The sequence below is a fragment of the Podarcis vaucheri genome (genome assembly GCF_965113315.1).
Source record: "Podarcis vaucheri genome assembly, chromosome: 3".
Taxonomy (NCBI): Eukaryota; Metazoa; Chordata; class Lepidosauria; order Squamata; family Lacertidae; genus Podarcis; species Podarcis vaucheri.
Window position 1 is genome coordinate 109733417 of NC_138761.1, and position 21743 is coordinate 109755159.

The following is a 21743-nucleotide window of genomic DNA, read 5'->3' on the forward strand; positions in this document are numbered from 1 at the left end:
CCCAGGATACAGTTTGAAAAGCATGGGTCTAGAATACTAAAAGGATCAAGATGAAAATAGAGGCAATTTTTCTGACAAAAGTGGTGGAAACAACCAGGCTGAGATCATTAGTTTCTCCCTTTTTAAAGGCAGCTTTGATTTAGTGGTGAAGTGGGTTTTGGTGCATGTAGCTGGTAATTATGTTATATAATTTTAGCTAAAATATTGTAAAATTATAATAAAGAGCAGGTTACTATCCCAACATCAAAAGGATGAAAGCACAGATTACTGCAAAGAGAATATGAGAAGTATATGAATTGTTCATGCAAATAGTGTTATATCATCCTGCTGATCTTTCTGTACATATTATAAAACTCAATACCTTTTTATTAAAAAGAATTTTGCTACCTTAGCTTGCCTCAAGAGTGGAAAAGTTCTACTTTCTTGACAGGCACTATCTGATTGCATTGGCATTACTTACAATATCTAGCCATTTTCATATTCTGCACCAGTAGTCAGTAGAAAAAACTGTATTACTGGAAATATCAAGAGGACTCTCGTATTTTATGCGCAGATGAGCATATGTGTTGTACGTGGGACTGCCTTGAAGTTGGACCAGAAACGTCAGCTGGTGAAAAAATATGGCAATGAAGAGGTTGAGGACCAGGTGTTATGAACATATAACACGTCCTTTTTCATATTCACTGGTTTTCAGTGAATTTCCAATACTCAATTCAAAGGATTGGCTCTGACCTATAAACTCCTACATGATTTGATACTTGAGTATGTGATATAATGCCCTTCTAATACCATTCTATTGCTTCATTAACATTCCATGGCCCAATGAGTCTCCTTTAAGCACACCCGTGTGCATGATTGTTTTGTGGTCAATTTTGCACAGGGGTGGGAAACCTGTGACCCTCCAGATGCTGCTGAACTACAACTTCCATCAGCCCTAGCAGGCATGGCCAATGGTTGGGGATGATGAGAACTGTAGTACAGCAACATCTGGAGGACCACGTCTCTTATGCCTGATTTAGCAAAAGGTCACTTACATACAGAAAATTAAGAATGAAAGTAAGAGCTGTTTGACATTGAAGCAGTCTGCCTTAGGCAGTGCTGGGCCATGCTTCATTACGGGTATTTAAGGTGGAGTTGGCTGACCAGCTGTCAAGGATGCAGTAGGACTGCTCCAGGACTGAGCAAGAGGAGTTAGAGAAGATAACCAAATTCCCTGCCAACTCTTATTTCTTATGAAATAAGAAAAGGGCTTTTAAAAAGAAGGTCGATTCTAGCAGTCATACTTAAAATTATGCTCCTTTTCCTTCCTTTCCACTTCTAAAAGGATCAGTGAAACAAAACAGGAAAGCACAACTGTGTATAGCCAATGGTGTTGGGGGGGCACAAAGTGGCAGTTTCCTTGGGCCCAGAATTGTTAAGGGTGCAAAATTTTAACACCTGGAGCTGCTTCAATGTAGCTGCACACTTCTGTCACTGGGCTCGCCATGTGATCCTGGAAATGATCTCTCCAGGCAACATGAGGACTCTTCTTTTCTTAGCTCCATGCCTGCAATCTCCCAGGTAATGTGGACGCTGTTAGGCAGTTGCACGTGCAAGCACACTCTGTTCATTTCCCTCCCTTCCACCCACCCCTCTGCATGGCCCCGGGTGCTAGCAAGCCATGCTACACCACTGTGCACAGCACAGCTAAATGTGATTTGAGGTTCTGTACTTTATATTATTAAGAGTAAACAACAAAAACCAATCACTATGTAAAGTGCAAAGACATTCATTCCAGTTTTTTTCTCCCCAGCCCAACATTTCACCTGCATAAAATAATTTTTCCCTACCTTTGCTTGCCTCAAAAGTGGGAAAGTATCAGGGTAGATCTTTAAATGAGCAGATCACAGTGCCAAATGTCCAGATCCACTATTTCACACAAACACTTGCATATCTGAGGTTAGTGTCACGTGGGAACAAGTCTACTATAGTTGCCTATTAAAGCTCTCTTTGAGTTTGCTAAGGGGCAAAACCAGTAGAAAAGGGCTATGGGAACTTTAGCTAGGCCTCTGCCATTGCCCCTGATAGCTCCCCTATGTTCCAGTGTAATTTATTCACGGAGAACAAATTTTCGACTTGTGGAGGCTCCACCTCCTTGGAGGACTTAAAACACTCTCACTATCCACAATCTGTTTTCTAAGCAGTTATGGCAAACAGTTCAGTTAACGACAAGTCAGTCGCCACACATCCTTTTGGACCAAAGCACATACCCTTTTCACTTGGTTGCCTGAATCCTGTCAATGCAAACTTCTAACAAGTAACACACATATCTGATGTGGTTACAACTACTTGAAAGTGAAAAGTTCCATCTGCTTGAGGAGTAATTTTGTGGCCCCCAAGCCCCTATCTCCCTCATCAACCATTATCTGAAAACACCATTCCCCTTCTTTCAACCTACAACTTTCATTATAAGAGCAGAGAGAGGCATTCACTTTTAAGGAACTAGTTTTTTGGGAAAACAAAAAATCCAATAATTACCAGTCATGGCTCAGTAACACATAGAGTTTATCTCTTAAACTAATTGTCAGCGTCATTATCCCGAGTCGTGAAGTGGAGCACTGGATGAAATCCATAAATAAAAGGATGTGTCATTAAGTCATTCAAATTCATATCATTTGAAATGTTCACTACCTTGGCCCAGTCCTGCCAGAGCTTATACTTTGTTCCCACAGAGACAACTTAATAGGCTCATTACACTGGCATTCTTGAGAGCGGGGGGGGGGGACACATAAAAAACTCAAAGCATTTTAGTTAATTCTCAGCCAGATGCACGAAACCTGGAATCTTAAAACCTTTAGCTTAAAATAACTTCTTTCTTAAGGGCCTCGCTGCTTTTTCTTTCGCAAACCTTCAAAGCCTTTCACAGCAGTTCCTGACAGAATTTATGGGAATACAATAGCATGCCAATTAAATAAAGTCAACTGACTGCTAATATTATGTCTCTAAAATGTCTTCATTATTAATGGAAAGCACTGTTGTGCGGCAACATGCCAGAGGAACTGAAATGGAAAAGTGACCCAGTTTTGCTAATTCTTGCACTTGTCTGAAATTTCCTTATCAAATAAAATGAGGTGGCCTCCGCTTTAAGCATGCCTATCAAATCTGACCCATATTAGTGATAGAAACTTTAGGGGCTGCCAAGCAGTACAAACCAGTACTTGATATACATTTATACCTAGCTGACATTTCATAACCTGTTCTGTCATATGTCTTTGCATTCATTAAGACACCATGGGGAAGTAAGGAACAAATATAGTGCAACATTTTATTCACACATTTCTTATTACTGGTACATAAAAAGCACTTAAAATCCAAACCAAAACGTTCAACATGTTGTTAATAAAATAAAGCTCTCACTGGAAGACAGAGAGAAACTGATATAATCAGCACTAGTTGCCATTTATACGCCACTGAAGAAGACTGCAATATTGAATCAAAATTGGAAATGTTAGGCACCATGCTTATTGATGATTAGATCAATATTTTTCTCTCAGGCCTCATTCGAATGCCACAGTAAACCGTGGCTAATTGTTTACCCTGACTGTGCCAAATCCATACACTTTGCTATTACTTGTTCATACTGGAAAGCAACAAACCATAATCCCTGACATAGCATATGAACCATGAACTGTAGTATATTTTCCTCCCTAAAACCCACAATCTGTAGACAAGAGGTTTTGTTTTTGTTTTTGTTGGCTTACTGATCATCGTTTGGTGGGAGCAGAATAAACCATGACCCCAGGCCAGGTATATAACGCTAAGCTGGGGACTGTGGTTTGTATCATCCACAGTAAATGATTAATGGTTGCTTACCATGACAAACTTTCTGTACTAGGCCCTGTCAAGTACTGTACATGTCCAATTTACGTTACGTGACCACAAAGATGGAGGCTGTTTTAATCAGGGCTTGGTTTACCGAAAGGGATAATGAAGCCCTGGCCTAGAGCTTGTGATTTTTATAATACAGTCCACAGGTTTCCCCCTTAAAAATTACCAATGAAATATGACTGTTGCAGATAGGATCCAATTTTTTCTGCTGGTTTTGACAATGATGCTGGTGCTGAAGAAAAACACATTTATTAAATAGTCTCTACTGAGCAATTTTCAGGAGGTCTGCAGAGAGAAATGTTTTGAGAGACACTGTGCTATACTGCTTTTGTCCTCTTGGTAACCATAACACATTTCTCCACACAAGTATCTCCTAAGCTTTGGGTGGCCCCGCAAAAACAAACAATTTTCCTAGGTTTCTGAGGGCATCCCTAGACTACTCTGGCCAATTTTTTCAGTATTTACCTCTACTCTGTAACCTGCAAATCACAATAGTCTCATTACACCTTTGCCATATTGCTCTAGGGAGAGCATTCCACAATCGGGGGCCATCACTAAAAAGGCCTTCTTTCTTGTAGCCATCCATTGAACCAGGACTTGGAGAAGGGTCTCTAATAAAATTAAAGCAGGAACGGGGAACCAGTGGCCCTCCGAATGTTGTTGGGCCAGAACCCTCTTCCACCCGAATTAGAATGACATCTTCCTTCCTTCCTTCCTTCCTTCCTTCCTTCCTTCCTTCCTTCCTTCCTTTTACCACCTTTCGTCCTAGATCTCAGGGCAGTTCACAACATAAAAATACAATATAAAAACACAAAAGTCAGGAATGATGGGAGTTTAGTCCAGTAATATCTGGAGGGCCTCAGGTTCCACATCCCTGTCTTAAGGTGCATGTAAGTACAAAAAGGAAGAACGCATTCCTTCAGGTACTGAGGTTCTCAACCATATAGCCATGTGTAGTCCAAATCAGCCAAAATTGGGTGTCCTGGAAATGAATCTGAAGCCAAAGTTTGTCTGTCACCCATATGTCATCTAGCCTGAACACTTTCCATAGCTACCTGCTGGTTTTACCGAATCAGCTGGTTGACAGCAATAAACACATTGCCATTATAAATCTCCAGTACTTCATTTTCAAATTCTATTAACCATAGCATTCCATTTTTAGTTTTGCCTCAGGTGCCTCTCTTCTGGCCCCAAGACAACCATCCCTTGCACTCTTACCAATTTTCAGTTATAGCATTCATAACGCCAGCTCTGTCATTTCATATCTGCTGGACAGACATCTTTAACCTTCTCCGAAACTTCGTCTAATATCTAATCTATGAAATAATTGACTGTTATCACCTTAACTACTGAATGTCAGAATCATACATTTCCTTCTGTATCTTGAAATGCTGGGTTCTGGCAAGAATTAAACCACCTTTCTTATGAAAGAAGACACTTTGAATAAAAGACTCTATAACGATTTCACTCAGAACTGAAGCAAGTGGGACACAGTCATGTGTCTTTGCCTTAATATCTCTCTCTCTCTCTCTATATATATATATATATATATAAAGGTAAAGGTAAGGGGACCCCTGACCATTAGGTCCAGTCATGACCGACTCTGGGGTTGCGGCGGTCATCTTGCTTTATTGGCCGAGGGAGCTGACCTTTGTCTGCAGACAGTTTTTCGGGTCATGTGGCCAGCATGACTAAGCCGCTTCTGGCAAACCAGAGCAGCACACGGAAACGCCGTTTACCTTCCTGCCAGAGCGGTACCTATTTATCTACTTGCACTTTGACGTGCTTTCGAACTGCTAGGTTGGCAGGAGCTGGGACCGAGCAACGGGAGCTCACCCCATCGCAGGGATTCGAACCACGACCTTCTGATCGGCAAGTCATAGGCTCTGTGGTTTAAGCCACAGCACCACCCACGTCCCCCCCCTCTCTCTCTCTCTCTATATATAGTCATCAGCTAAAAGCACCTTGTTACTAGTGTGTCAGTCTTTATGCAGTACTTAAGCTGCTCATACATTCTAGCTGCTCATATTAACTTGCCGTTTAGAACACAGTCATATGAAATCTTGAAAGTAATTGCTTATTATCATTAGTATTAATTCACAACAAAGAATTTCAGTCTTCCTCTACCTGTAAGCAGATGAATGCTAGTGTAGTGAGCATCTGAAAAACATTATTCCACTACTTTTTCTTCAGCCAGAAGGCAAAAAAACCACTGAATTATTGAACTTCTAATGACAACTATCTTGTTGAGTCAGCCAATGAGAACTCAGAGCTGGGGCTGCCAACCTTTTTAGACATGTGGGCACATTTGCAAACCAAAGAAACTTCCGTGGACACATTCACACATTGCAACCAAATGTAACCCCTCCCCACTCCACAGCAACAAAATCAAGCAACCTGTAACTCTGAATATAGTTTTAAGTCACACACACAAAAAGGATTGGTCTTAACTATAAGATCCACAGGAGTTTTCAGTCACTCTGCTGCTAAAATGGAAAGAGCTTGGAAGAGTGAGATGAAGGGGAAATTGAGCTCAGAAACTAAGGTAGAAAACTTGAGAGGAGAAAGTACGGGTCCAAGAAGGTGGCAAAGATGCCAAAGCGAGTTGGCAAAAGGGCAGCTGACCAAGTAACCTGAATTGGGCACACCAACCAATTCAACAGTACATAATCACAAGCTATGACTGCCCTACCACCAAAAGTGTGAAATTTAAAATGAGAAACTGTGGCATAAATCTAAATACAAACGTATAATGACCCCTTAAACCTCCAGATGTGGTGACCAGCTCTGGATAGTATGGGTGGAATCAAATGGCTGCTGTTAAAACTGAACTGATGATGAAACTTACTTATAGGCAGTTGTCTGTAGGCTCCAGCCGTATGTTAAACTTCTGCACAAGCAGCACAACCACTTCCTCACAACTGTTTTGAAATCTGGGGAGACAGGGTACGTAGTGGCTGCAGATAAAATGTAGGTTACAGGTACCCTGGTGTGTATGTTGAAGCAGGTAGAGGACATCTGCTGACTCCCCTGTAGCATAAGGTTACCAGATGTCCCCGTTTCCCGGGGACAGTCCCCGGATTTACAAATCAGTCCCCATACAAAATCCATTGAAGTTGAAAAGTGTCTGTGGATTCATTGAAAAAATATTGGTAACCTTACTGAGCAGTTAGGGATGAGCACTCTGGCATTGCTTCACAGCATTACGCAGCCAGTCTGCTGATCCAGAGGGGAAATACTGGAACACAGGAACTGCCTCAGTACTGAGTCAGATAGACCAGTGGTCCATCTTCACTAAGACTTCACTAATATTTTCTTTATTCTGAAATATCTTGAGTATGCATTGCTACAACAGTGGAGCCACTGACACCCTGAAGCAAGCATAACAACAATTATACTCTGGTTTCAAATAGAAGCTTTGTTGTCTCTGCTATTCAAGGAACAGTTGCCTACTTAGTCCTACAAAATAAAACATATCGTGGAAGGTGTCAACTGTGAGATGGGAAATGTAAATATCCAAGAACCCATACAGCAAAGAGCTTTGTTTTAGTGGCACTAATTAGCAATTATGTAGAATTAGGTCATTACTTACAATAGTACATTCATCATACACAAAGCTTTACAGAGATGTACCGACTGGCTTCTTGCTCTTTAGAAGCCTCGGGGGAGGTGAGTATCACACAATGGCATCAACAATTATTTTTTTCTGAACAGTGATACAGAAAAGAGTTTATAATTCCCTATGAAGTATTTTGAATTACAAGTGAATTAATTATCTTAGTTTTGGCTTACAAAATTGTCCTGCCAGGACAGCATCACCTGGGAATCTGAGTGTGGTATGCTGGGCGTGGTTTCAGAATTAAAGGTACAGTAAAAGTAAAGGACCCCTGACAGTTAAGTCCAGTCGCAAACGACTCTGGGGTTGCAGCGCTCATCTCGCTTTACTGGCCAAGGGAGCTCACGTTTGTCCACAGACAGTTTTTCCGGGTCATGTGGCCAGCATGATTAAGCTGCTTCTGGTGAAACCAGAGCAGCTCACGGAAACACTGTTTACCTTCCCACCAGAGTGGTACCTATTTATCTACTTGTACTTTGACATGCTTTCAAACTGCTAGGTGTGCAGGAGCTGGGATCGAGCAACAGGAAATTACCCCGTTGTGGGAATTCGAACTGCTGACCTTCTGATCGGCAAGCCCTAGACTCAGTGGTTTAGACCACAGCGCCACCCGCGCCTCTTCCAAACAGCAACACTAACTCCCAGAGGACGAAAAGCATTTTAAGCTCAAGGAAAAAGAACTGATTTACCAGGTGGCATGGAGCTGCTACACTAACTTCCTAGCAGGGGAGTCACTATTGTATAGAGGGAGGGAGGGGCAAGGCTGTTGTGGTGGTGGTGCAAATGTAGCTGCAGGAGCAATGGATTGGCTCCGCAAGTGCATTTGCATTGCATCAAGTTCTCCACCACCCCTCCCCTCCCACTCCTGGTAAGCGACAGCAACCCACCTGCTGGGAAGGTAGCACAGAAGCTCTATCCCAACTAGCAAGCCACTTCTGCAAAGGAACAATACTTGCCAACCAAGAACACTTCTCCCAAGTTACGCAGCTGAATCAACCACATGGCAGGTCACCTGTAATTCCAAGGATATCAGAGGGGCAGCAGATTTAAAGGTGTCCCAGCATCTGCCCAAGCCTGTCAGGAGGTGGCAGATGGGCTGCATGCTCAAATAATTTCCAGTTTGGGGGAGTCACTAAGTTCCAGTTCCATTGTTGCCACTGTCCTGGAAAGGGTAGCCATTTCCTCCTGGTAAGGTAAAGGTAAAGGTAAAGGGACCCCTGACCATTAGGTCCAGTCATGACCGACTCTGGGGTTGCGGCCCTCATCTCGCTTTATTGGCCGAAGGAGCCGGCGTACAGCTTCCGGGTCATGTGGCCAGCATGACTAACACCGTTTACCTTCCCGCCGGAGCGGTACCTATTTATCTACTTGCACTTTGATGTGCATTCAAACTGCTAGGTTGGCATGAGCTGGGACTGAGCAACGGGAGCTCACCCCGTCGCGGGGATTCGAACCGCCGACCTTCTGATCAGCAAGCCCTAGGCTCTGTGGTTTAACTCACAGCGCCACCCGCGTCCCACAGTTCCTCCTGGTACTGTGACACAAATGAGAGATGAGGAACAAAGGAATCCCAAGCTGTTTTGGGCTCCAGAGTTTGTTTGCTGTTGATAGAGTTATCCTCGAAGCAGGGCTCATTGAGTCCTGACAGATGTGAGCCAATGTAAATACTTACACATCCTCCTAAGAGAGTGGGTATCGTGCATCTTTTCTACTTTTTAATAGATATGTCATAATTAAAGAGGCACAAAGAAGATTACTGAATGAAGGTAGGCTCAGTCTTGAGATCTCATAAGGGGGGGAAATACATTCCCCTGGTGGCTTCTTTAGCATTCGTGAATGTGATTTGTCTGCTGGGATATTTCAGTTTAGCCATTGGGGAGAAGAGCTAAGGAAGCCCAAGAGGAGTGCCATAACGTGAGTGAATCCTTATATTTTTGTGTAAAGTTGAAAAGCCTATTTTCCCCATTATTGACTTAAGCTAGATGACAGTAGGGTGATGGCTGATTTTCATTTCAATCAGCAGCCTGTGATTACTACTTTAATTAGAATATAGAAATAGAAAGCAGCTAATTTTGAGCTACCCAAAGAGAATGTTTTAAAAAGGGAATATAGTGTTGATAATCTAAGGATCCTTACATGCAAAAGTGACGAAAATAGAATACCCCAATGCCATTAGGAAGGATCGGCAAAGTCCTGAAATTAAGATCATGCTGAAAATATTCTTACAAAGATTGTACGTCACTCCAAGTCTCTGCGAGTGGTAGCAAGACATCAGGGGCTCCAGGTGTTTACCCAGGATTGTGTTTCTGTTGGGAAACCAAGGCACAGCAGAGACTCCCCTCTCTGCCCACTAGCAGAGAATCTCTTGCCCTGGGTTGCATTGATCGGTTAATGGCTAGCTTCCATTCTTAAAGACTTCTATCCCAGCCTGGAAAAGAAGCTTAGCCTGTATCTTCCCTTCAATACTCCAAATATTATATAAATTTTACCATTTATTCATTTCTAATATTCACTAAAACTAGCAAACTCTCTTACCCTAGATCTTGAACAGTATTATTTCTTATTTTCCAAACACACAACCTAAGCAAAGGTTTATGCTTTGTTAACAAGGTTTTTTGTGTTTTTTTTTTACCTTGAGAATGCTTAGCCAACTTTGCTAAAATGAGGAAATATAGAAAGTGAAGATGAGGTTCCCTGCTGATAGATGTAACATGGAAAATAAATAAATAAAGGTTTATTTCAACCAAAAGGACCGGCTTGCTCATAAGCAATCCCTAAAAACAGGAGACTGGCAATAAATAATACAAAAAGAGTAGGCTGATTTTGTGAAACTATCCAGCTCTTATCGCCATGTATAAGAGAGATCTCAGAAGTATTGTGTACTTTGCAGTCACAAAATGACCCTAATCTACCCATGTATATTAGTGTTCTTCATTATAGGGAAGTGACTACCAATCTGGCCATTTTTATGAGGTGATTAAATTTGTTTTTACATTTCCTAAATCTGTAAAGAACATGAAAAGCCTATCTGTGCTTTGTACTCTGCATTAAAATTTTCATAAATGATGCATCCTGCCCAAAAAAATATCCTGCGTCTTTGAACACTTTGGATCAGCCATCGGATTTAGTTGCCTCAATCAATTCAAAATGTGGTATGTGGGGCCCTGCTGCAGTGGAGCCAAAGCATTCGTTTTTCCAAAAGTCATTCATGATAGGACATTTATACGTTTCATGAAACATTTCACTATACTGTGATTTGATGCACATGCTTAAATAAATAAATATCCCAATAAGTAAGTAAGTAAACAAACAAACAAACAAACAAACAAACAAACGGTGTTATATAATGCTATACAGGAAGAACACTTAAGGACACCTAAAGCTTCCTTCTCATTAAAATAATAATAATAATCAGTACTTCTGCTCATCTGCTCTGGAGGCAAACTGATTAGAAGTCTCCCTCATAGAGATGATGTCCTTTTCTGAGCAGAGGCCTGTCACAACTAATTTGCTGTGCCACCAGTGAACAATAAAAGACGAATAACTCAATATGTAAGCCCTCAGGGCTGGGATTGTGTCAGTTCAATGTTCTGTACAGCTTCTACTATACCACTGGTGCTAAGTAAGCATTAAATAAAGTATCGGTTAGAAAATAAAAGCAGCAGAAGATAATAATACCAACTAAACGAAGAAACTAAACGAAACCTCAAGCACAAGGAAAATGTGGCTTTAGTCAAAACTGCTAATTTCATTAAGTCCTTCTCAACACTGTCAAGACCAGGCCACTGGCAGAACGTCTTTTGCACGGAAAACAACTTTGAAACAGAAGTGATAAAAACTTCAGCACGGTGAACTGCAAAGATTTCTACCAAGGAATGGGAAACTGACACCATTAGCTAGAAAAGCTGCCGTTTCTTTGTAATATTATAATGAGCAAACAAGTGGTAGTATCTCTAACCTTGTCAAATGAGCACCAAAAACAGCATTCTATCCATTTGAGGGGCTTAATGTGCTTTTCTTGAATGCATTTCTAGAGGGTAATTTCCTACAGGACAAGGCCCAATTCTATTCTGTGATCTGAAGGATTCTATTAAACCCTCAGAGTATTTTGTAAAATGTGAAAATGTAGTTTACCAAAGAGATAACCTAGGAGGCTGCAGTGAATTAGCCTGGTACTGCTGACTATTGCCATTCTTGTGAACTCAATGCAAAGGATTTATACACTTACAATATATTGCCATTTACTAACCTCAAACTCGATTTACCCTCTAGCTGCAAGTCAGCAGACTTCAGTGTAAAACATGGCCAGAAATTAGTTCCACTAAGGACTGTATTTCAATACCAGTTCAGAGCAATCCGTAAAGAGCAACTAGATACGAGTCATTATTTACTATGTGGGTTTCTCAAGGGAACCTGGTCCAGATCAGCTTTAGTCAATGCTGTTGCAGTGGTCTTCCCCCTAATGGAAGTGCATAAATTGTTTCCACCATGCTGAGTTCTGCATTTAGCATGCAGTAACTTTTGTGCTATATCGGAATAAGAGACTTTGGAGAGGTGCTTGCTAATTTGTATGGATTGTTCATTCAATCCTAAATACGGTACATGTGCTTGAAGTCCCATGGAAATAAACAGAACATACTGTCTTAGTAAATGTGTTCAGGATTATAGCTGACCAGCTTTGAAATCCTGAGGGGTGTATGCATGTATGAGCCAAAACAGTTATCCTGATGATTAAAGAATTAACTCTGGCTGTAATCCTCACCCCAGTTGCCTCGGAGTAAACTCAATTGAATTCAGCAGGACTGACTTCTGAGTAGATATTGCAGTCAGTCACTTTTTACATTTAGATAGTCTCACTTACTTTCTCTTAGCTATCCAAGGGGAGCAATTAGTCCCTCTTAAGTTTTATTTGAGCAGTGGAATACCGGGTTTTCTTTAATTATTGTCCTATTGTTCTAAGACAATTTGCATGTGCTTAAAAAATGGTTTGCTCCGAAATATGGATGATGGAGAATTTTGTCAGAATCAAAAATGAGTTTGGAAATGGCCACAATCTGAATGTTTGTCGGAGGTCAGGAACAGAAATTATGCACGCGAATACAAGCACTAAATGCTATGGTGTGTTCCAAATGTTCCAAATGTTCACAAATGTTAGGCTATTTTCTGCCTTTCTTTTGATGTTGCTCTTCCAAATTGATTATGTAATAAATTACATAATTAATTATATTTGCTTCAGCCACTGCAAAGAGCTAGACAAAACAAGTTTTAGCAGAAGCTGAACTGCAGCAGAACAGAAACAGGACAGGACAGAAATCATGGCCTCCTTACATCCCTGAATTCATGAACTATGAGCCAAAGAAAAATAGCCCCAAACGCTAGTTGGCAACTGCTTATGCAATCAATTGCACAATGCCACAGTAGGTAGAGTCTATAGCAGTTTTCAGGGCCAGCCCACCAATGAGCCCAGGGGAGGCAACCTCCTCAGGTTGCAGGAGCCACAGGGGCAGCAGATCTTTATTCCCCCTCCCCCCCTTGTTATCGAGGCAGATCTTCACTCACCCCTTCTTCCCCAGCAGGGAGGGGGCTGCCATTTTGTGGTTTGCCTCCGGGACCAAAATATCTCGAGCTAGTCCTGGCAGTTTTCATCTTATTGCTTATGCAAGAGTTCTTGCTCAGGCGGAACAGTCATACAATATAGTATATAAACCAAAACCTATATTGGCAAAGGATGCTTTCTATATGCAGTTCTATATGCAGATCTGTTCTATCCACAACAAAATGTCATGACTCATAAGGGGAAAAGGTGAAATGCTAACTGCAAACCTTACCAACATAGATCCCAGCACATAGTGGCGAATTCTAAGTGTTATTGAGTCAGACTTCACCATTCCAATCATAGCTGACAAGAGATTCAGAACTACCAAGTCTTACATTGCTTTTTATATACATGACAAAATAGTGAGCAAAAACCTTGGAGGGCAATTTGTACCCTTTCACACTGCTAGAATAGTTTACAGGCCAGGTAATAGTTTAAAAATATGGACATTCTGTTGTCTGGCTAAGTAACACACAGTGACATCAGGATTCATTTTATATACTACCTCCACAATTTAGGAATCAGTGCAACTGTTCAATCTCATGGTTTCCAAGAAAATGCAAAGCTCAACATGAATTTATATCTATAGCCATACCTCATGATAATTCTTGCTTAACCATTCCTTGATTGTGGTAAGTGCAATGATTGCTGCTGGCTCGTTTGGAAAACCTAAGCAAAGAAAGAAATAGAAGAAATAGTTTTTATCCATGCAGCTACACATCTTTAAACATAACAGCATAACTTGATGCAAATATTTTATGCATATATGTTCAGATAACCTTTGGGAGAACCTTTCCTGATTTAAGAGCAAACCTTTATTTGTAAGTGAGATGACCCATTTTGACAACAGATTTATCTGACAACTTCAACTCTGTCTTTGTTTAAAAGCCAGTTACAGTGCAAGTCAATGCATGTTCACTCAGAAGTAAGTCCCAATGCATTCAACTGCATTTGCTCTCAAGTAAGAAATTACAGGATTGCAACCCTGGTTTGCTGGTCAAAGAGGACCAGAGCCTGAGGAACAGCAAACCACAGAATGGAAGTACAGGAGATGAAGAATTAAGAGACACAATGTTGAATTAGGATATGACCATAGTAAGGGATTAAAAACAAAAACAAAAACAACAACCCTGTGGAGAGAAAAGCAATATGCAATATAATTTAATAATGATATGTGGTTACATAATGTACAGGATGTTTAAAGCAAATTCATCCAGCTATACCTTTTATTTTTTTCTAGGCCTTTCGAATTAGCAGAGCCATAACCCAAAGGGCACATGAATGCATACTCAGAAAGAGTAATTTAAATGTGTTTGTGTGTGTAAATACACGAATGTGCACATAATCCTTCCAAATGTGCACATTTCCTGGTCATTAGGCATAGTCTCCAACAATCCTTGAATAATGTATCTTGACTTAATTTTGTAGAAATTCTCTGGGCACTATAGATATTCTCTGGTCAGCATGCACAGTCTTCAAACTATAGTTTTGGCATGTGGTGTATATCAACTAGAAGTTAAATACACTACAGTTTCCCAATTGCTAATACAGTGGTACCTCAGGTTACATACGCTTCAGGTTACATACGCTTCAGGTTACACACTCCACTAAGCCAGGAATAGTGCTTCAGGTTAAGAACTTTGCTTCATTATGAGAACAGAAATCGGGCTCCGGCGATGCGGCGGCAGCAGGAGACCCCATTAGCTAAAGTGGTGCTTCAGCTTAAGAACAGTTTCAGGTTAAGTACGGACCTCCGGAACGAATTAAGTACTTAACCTGAGGTACCACTGTATCCCAGGAAACTGAGGATGCGGAAGTAAAAGTTTCCAAGTTGTGCGCCAGGGTCAATGTGTGTGAGAAAGCTCTGGGTTCAGGCTCACATAGCAGGAAATGATGCAATTTCATAGTTGCATCATGATCCCAGAGCTCTGTATGTATATGTCAATGTACGCTGGAAGAAAATGATGGGGCCGCAATTATTCTGATTCATTGTTCTGGTAGGTATCATGCACCCCAATTATGTCAGCGCATCTCAAATCTCAAATCCAATTCTCCAATTCTCTTCGGCAGAAACCTTTCCTATCCCAAGTCATAGGATATAATGTACTGTGATAAAGTACAAAGTGCTCCCTTTGGCCCCTTCCATCTGGATCCTTTGATCCTTTGGATATTATGGAAATAATTAGGAAGTGCAGTACATACTTTAAAATTGGTTCTTATCTTTCCTCGCCATCATTAGTAGCTAGCTCTAGATTAATTAATTCCAAATGTGTTATTGCTAAAAATTATTCTAAGGTTGCTTCCATCTGCTGTATAGCAGGTCATTGACATACAAAGAAACAAAACGTTAATACTGATATTGCTGATGGTTCCTGACAAAAGCTGGGTTTGCAAGATAGACAGGTTATGCTACAGAGTAATTCTCAAAGTAAGATCCCAAAGTGACATTTTACTCCGTGTGTGTGTGTGCACCCACACAATTGCCTTGCTTTGAATGAGACGTATCCAATTTGGGGCTGATCTCTTTGGTCTAGCCTCAGAATCTGATCTCATGGCTTTGCTTTGTTCTGGCCCATGTGAAATTTCCCAAATAATTTCACTGGAAAGCTTTCCAAGATCTGAGCTTTCCAGATAAAAGCAAATAACTTTGCTGAGCAGCAACTCTCCTGAAAACTTTGCAAGGACTCTGCATGTTAAGCCGATTTTCCTGAACTACAGCTGCTAGATAGCACGGATCTAAGGTTTTTTTTTACATGAATTCAGTTCAAAGTTAGGAAATGTTGGCTAATTACCCAAACAATTACCTCCTTAGCCAACAAGCAAACTTGAAAATACCTAGCTTAGCAATCATTTCTCTTAGAACAGATAAGGCTTAAACATTCTAAGATTATGTTCAGCCTTGGTGATAAGAAAACAAAGCATGGCAATATGAGCTACTGTGTAGAAACCATTTTGAAATATAATTTGAATGGATGAAAAGATTAAAACATCCCCCTTTAAAATAATAATAATAATTTGGCTTTGAGGGGAAAAGGCCAAGTTGGCAGACTGTATAAGACTAGGACAAGTTTGATGTTCGTCTAACAATGAAATCACTTTTTAGATGGTTGTTTTAAACCTTTTTATTCCTCCAACAGTTCTGATCTCTAGCCATTCCTGTGCTTACTAGAAACGTATTTCTTCTAATCTCTAGCTCTTTCCCCTGGCTGCTACTATATTTCCTTGATCCTTTTATTTCCTGCATGCCTTACAGAGTCTGCTGGGAATTGTAGTACTGCAGCAGTTCCTGTACGCCTTTTTAATAGAGAATACAGAACAGAAGGTATAGTTGAAAGATTGATTGATCCAATTCTGTCCTAGCTCTATATGCATGGCTCATTATTTTAGATGGAAATTGCATGGCTGTAGCCATGGAAAAGTTTTTTTAAAATGAACTGCATATCCAATATATACCCACCATTTATAGATGAGTTTAAATTAATATCATAACCCCTTTAGCAACGGCCTCCACAGTGCATTGTTTCCCTAACTTACTCTTCTACGGCTTCTTGATCATAAATTATAATGAACAGTGTTTCAGCCAACAGTGCCAAAACAGTATTTCAGCCAACTAAAATATATGATTGTTTATGCATAGCCTATTTTCAAAAGAAACATTTTTCTTCCAGCAGGAATGATTCACCTTTAAAATGCTAATATTTACACCTTCGTGTCCTTGCTGGAAGCTCTGATAAAGCAATACAAACACACACACACCAACAATCATGTTGCCTATTTATATAGCTCAGATTTGCCTACAGTGAGTGGAAGTAGCTCTCCGGGATTCAGGTAAGAATCTTTTTCCTGGAGATGTCAAGGATTCTACCCGACACCTTCTGCATACCAAAGCATGCGCTCTACCACCATGGATCTGGTTCAAATCCAGTAACTACCGTATTTTTTGCTCTATAAGACTCACTTTTTCCCTCCTAAAAAGTAAGGGGAAATGTGTGTGTGTCCTATGGAGCGAATGCAGGCTGCGCAGCTATCCCAGAAGCCAGAACAGCAAGAGGGACTGCTGCTTTCACTGCGCAGCGATCCCTCTTGCTGTTCTGGCTTCTGGGATTCAGAATTCTTTTTTTCTTGTTTTCCTCCTCCAAAAACTAGGTGCGCCTTGTGGTCTGGTGCGCCTTATAGAGCGAAAAATATGGTATTTGGGAATTGCAGAGCTTCTTCCCATACCCTGCAGAAAGATAAGAAGCTGTTCAATGTCCAGAGAGTTACTGCACCATTTGAACCAGATTTTTAGAAAGCAGGGCACGTGATAAAACGAACCAGGGGCTATCTTATCATGACAGCTAATGCAAAAGGCAAGGCTATTCACCGACAGGGTATGAGTGACATGAGCTAGAATGCAACCCCAGCTTTCTAGCCATTTTCACTGTTTTATCTTGGAGCTGTGTTATTGCTTATAACGGTACGGGTCTGCTCTCTTCCATGATGGCCTTCAGCAAAAAAGCAATCTTCATAAGCATGGGGGAATCAAATTACTTGAGTGAAATGAGCTCGAGGAGTCTCACAGGTAACCAATTGCTGGAGAAGCAGCTCAGACAATTCTGGCTAAAGGCTCAATTTCACAAAAGATAAAACAGGTAAAGGTAATAAGAGTGACACTGGCCTATGTTGCTGCAGTGAGTGTGCCTTTGGAATACTGAAAAGGACAAGGGCACCCAAAGCCAGGGGTGCATTAGCCAGTAGATAGAGGCAAGCGGCACAACGGCTTAAGAGAGACATGTCTGACAGGCTTGCTGTCCAAGGGGGAAACAGATTATTTACACCCCAATATGCACCTCTTTGAGGAATGTGGCCTTCCAAACTGAAAGCAAGCACCTCCTCTCCTATGCAATAAATAAATCTGATAAAAGGAAGTCCTCGTGATAATACACCATTAATGCTTCTAGGCATCTTAAAAGGTAGAGACATCACCTTGCCAACAAAGGTCCATAGTAGTTAAAGCTGTGGTTTTCCCAGTAGTGATGTATGGAAGTGAGAGCTGGACCAGAAAGAAGGCTGATCGCCGAAGAATTGATGCTTTTGAATTATGGTGCTGGAGGAGACTCTTGAGAGTCCCATGGATTGCAAGAAGTTCAAACCTATCCATTCTGAAGGAAATCAGCCCTGAGTGCTCACTGGAAGGACAGATCCTGAAGCTGAGGCTCCAATACTTGGGCTACCTAATGAGAAGACTCCCTGGAAAAGACCCTAATGTTGGGAAAGATGGAGGGCACAAGGAGAAGGGGACGGCAGAGGACGAGATGGCTGGACAGTGTTCTCGAAGCTGCGAACACGAGTTTGACCAAACTGCGGGAAGTAGTGGAAGACAGGAGTGCCTGGCGTGCTCTGGTCCATGGGGTCACGAAGAGTCGGACACGACTAAACGACTAAACAACAACAACAATGCTTCTAGGACCCAGGTCACACAACAGATATGAGTGCCAGGATGCCAGTCCCTCCCTCCTCCCCCACCTATCTGGTATATTAATGGGACCTGCTGCTTAACATGGCCTGACGATTCAGCCCATCAAATGGTTGCATTTCTGCTATCCCTTCCACATAATTCTTCTGGTACAGAAGGCATGGAAAGCTAGAGCTGCCATAAGTTCGGATTTCCCCAGACACTATCAAGATTTCAAAGGCAAAGTTGACGTGGGGGGGGGGCATTCTGAAAGGTGGCACTTTGTCCTGGGTCTCTGGCAAGTCAATCTCTGGCAAGACAACTTTAGGGGTGTCCTGGTTTTTACTTTTTGAAATATGGCAACCCTGGGAAAGCAAACTTGCTTTATAAACCAGGCTGTACACTGCTGGCTGGCAGCCATTTCCCATGGTCATACACAGCAGATTCAGAAATGACTGCTGGCCATCATAAGCTGACAGCCCAGTCTGCAAAGCCATTTCTCTATGACCCATTCTACCAACAGAGGGGATAAATAGGCCCCGAGGGGAGGGAGAATACAAGGCAAGGTAACCATTTTAAAATTTGAACCAGATCTATATCTGCTTTCATTAAGTCAACAAACGTGTATATGGTTGGATCCACTCTGAGACAAAGCACAGACTGTGTGACCCTTCCTCTGCACTCCAAGAATGCTAGAGTAGTGATCTCTATGTCTGCTCCCCAATTTGCAACTCGTCAGAACTGAGCTAACTGGAACTGGGGAGAGACTAAAGCAAATTATTCTGCTTACTTATTCAAATAAACTTGAAAAAGATAATAAATTGGGGAACAGTAACAATGCTTTTAATGAGGTGGGAGAATAGAGTAAGAGCAGAATTGTATGTTCATTTGATTCATCTTTTGGAAGAGAAGCAAGATGCAGATGTTCATATTAGTACAAGTTCATATTAGGTAGAAAAAGAAAAAGAAAGAGAAAGAGAAAGGTAAAGAACCCCTGGGCAGTTAAGTTCAGTCAAAGGCGACTATGGGGTTGTGGCAATCGTCTCGCTTCAAGCCGAGAGAGCTGGCGTTTGTCTACAGCTTTCTGGGTCATGTGGCCAAGCATGACTAAACTGCTTCTGCTGCAACGGGACACTGTGACAGAAGCCAGAGCGCACGGAAACGCCGTTTACCTTCCTGTCGCAGCGGTACCTATTTATCTACTTGCAATGGTGTGCTTTCAAAGTGCTAGGTTGGCAGGAGCTGGGACAGAGCAACGGGAGCTCACCCCGTCGCAGGGATTCAAACCACTGACTTTCTGATCAGCAAGTCCAAGAGGCTCGGTGGTTTAGACCCCAGTGCCACCTGTGTTCCATAAGTTCATATTAGTATTAATGAACAAACGGCACGGGGATTGGGATCACACTTTTGTCAGCCTTCACATGTTCAAGATGCTGTCTTCACAAATACCTGCACGTGCCCACCAAAGCACAGGTAGCCTATAAAAATGAAGAGTGTAGATTGTACCTTGAACACATAATGGAATGGGAGGCACCAGCAAGCACAATTCCAATCTTCTATCCTTCCCTCACTTACAGCTGTACATTCCTTTCTACACCAAAATGAACACATTCACAGGACTAAAGCTTTATTCTCTCCTCTGTTACATGTAGGTCTGTGTACAGTATTATTTTCTGCAATCAGACATCTTGACTGTCCAATTATGTAGTACAGACATTTTGCAGGGTAGCATCTAATTTACTCTTAAAAGGCATTACATGCCTAATTTAAAATAACAGTATGTGGAAAATGAAGACCATAACTTGTCCAGTCCTCAGCAAGTTAAGGAGCAAGAAAATTGCTATAGCTTTGTTTTAGTTATTTTCAGGTTGCACAGAAAAACAAGAAGATTCCCCTGCCCCCTCCTGTGTATATATAGCATCAGCTAAAGAAGTGAGTGAAAAAAATTCTTGCTTGTTTTATCATCAGTTAATGCACCCACACACAAAAAGCCATTAACAAATATTCAGGCACTGTGTGGTTCACATTTCACATGATGCACTTCAAGAAAATGGAAAGAGGCTATTTCTGAAAGCGTAGAAGATTAAATGGGAAAAATGCCAGGAAAGAGATTCACTTCAATGCATTTTAATGACTGCACAATGGAAGAATGGCATTCTTAGGCACTTTTAACTGTGAAATCTAGTGTTGCCTGAAAGCCTATCTACAGTAGTAAACAGGTATGGATTGGTGTTTGCTAACATAATCCATCTGCTGTATCACTTTTGTTTTACTTCAGGCTCTCTTACAGCTTCTAAGTACATCTCTCTGACCTTAATACAGTTATTTACATGTCCTAATGCTGCACACAATGTTTGCTTTCAGAGCAATTCATACAACAGAGGTGAATACACATCAGCAAACATTCCTCCAAGCCTCAGCTAATCAGAAGTGTAACTAAAGCAGAACATTTTTCTGTGGGATTAAGATGACTGATAAATTTTGTCTGGGTTCTAAAATCCTGTGAGTCTCTCCCCCCCCCCTTTCCTTTTCAACAATGTCAAAATAGAGTTTAACAACTCTGTTCTCATATGAAATGCGGGAATGCAACATTTAAACGGGGGCTATTTCAGTCTTCTGTATTTGCTAATAATGTTCTTGATTGTCATCATTAGAGGACATTATGATTCGTGGAATGTTCGGATCAATAATAGCATCTGATGTGGAAAACTGTCTTTTATTTTTCAGGTTCAACTGAAGGAAGAGTTGCTTGACACTGATCATAAATCTCTGAACTTTAATGGTACTAGCAGGGGAGGAAGTCTATTCAGAATGCACATCACAGTGGTGAGCAGCTGTATATCCCAAGCCATGAGTGGCATGCTTTGATCACAGTACTACATCCTGGAGGGGAGTTGCAGAAACAAGTCATATACAAACAGACAGATGCCACTTGAGACAAGATCCAATGCAGGCACTTGCCCACCAGATTGGAAACAAGCATTGTGCATTGTCATCCAGTGCAAGAAATATTTCAAGGACTTATCTTAGTAACCTAAAACTCCAGTGCTGCAGAGATCAAGGGGGCTATTTCCTCTTCCCTTAAGAAGTATTTTGCTACAGCGAGGAAACAAGTACTGGTTCTAGCAATTTGGTTGATCATTTTTCATGTGTGATAGGAATGTTGAGGTCTTAGATATACAGCAATATTCATAAGTGTACCAACCAAGCACATACATAGATCAGCACAG

At 41.3% G+C, this 21743-nt stretch overlaps 1 protein-coding gene across 7 annotated transcripts in view; it reads right to left on the bottom strand.

Moving 5' to 3' along the window:
• The window catches only part of MACROD2 (mono-ADP ribosylhydrolase 2), a 1043571-nt gene that overhangs the window by 381907 nt on the left and 639921 nt on the right, over positions 1 to 21743 (bottom strand). For all 7 annotated transcript variants that reach the window (XM_082215586.1, XM_082215585.1, XM_082215587.1 and 4 more), the window contains exon 8: positions 13675 to 13748. In XM_082215586.1, coding sequence (XP_082071712.1) covers positions 13675 to 13748 — 74 coding nt within the window. The remainder of the gene's footprint in view (positions 1 to 13674; positions 13749 to 21743) is intronic.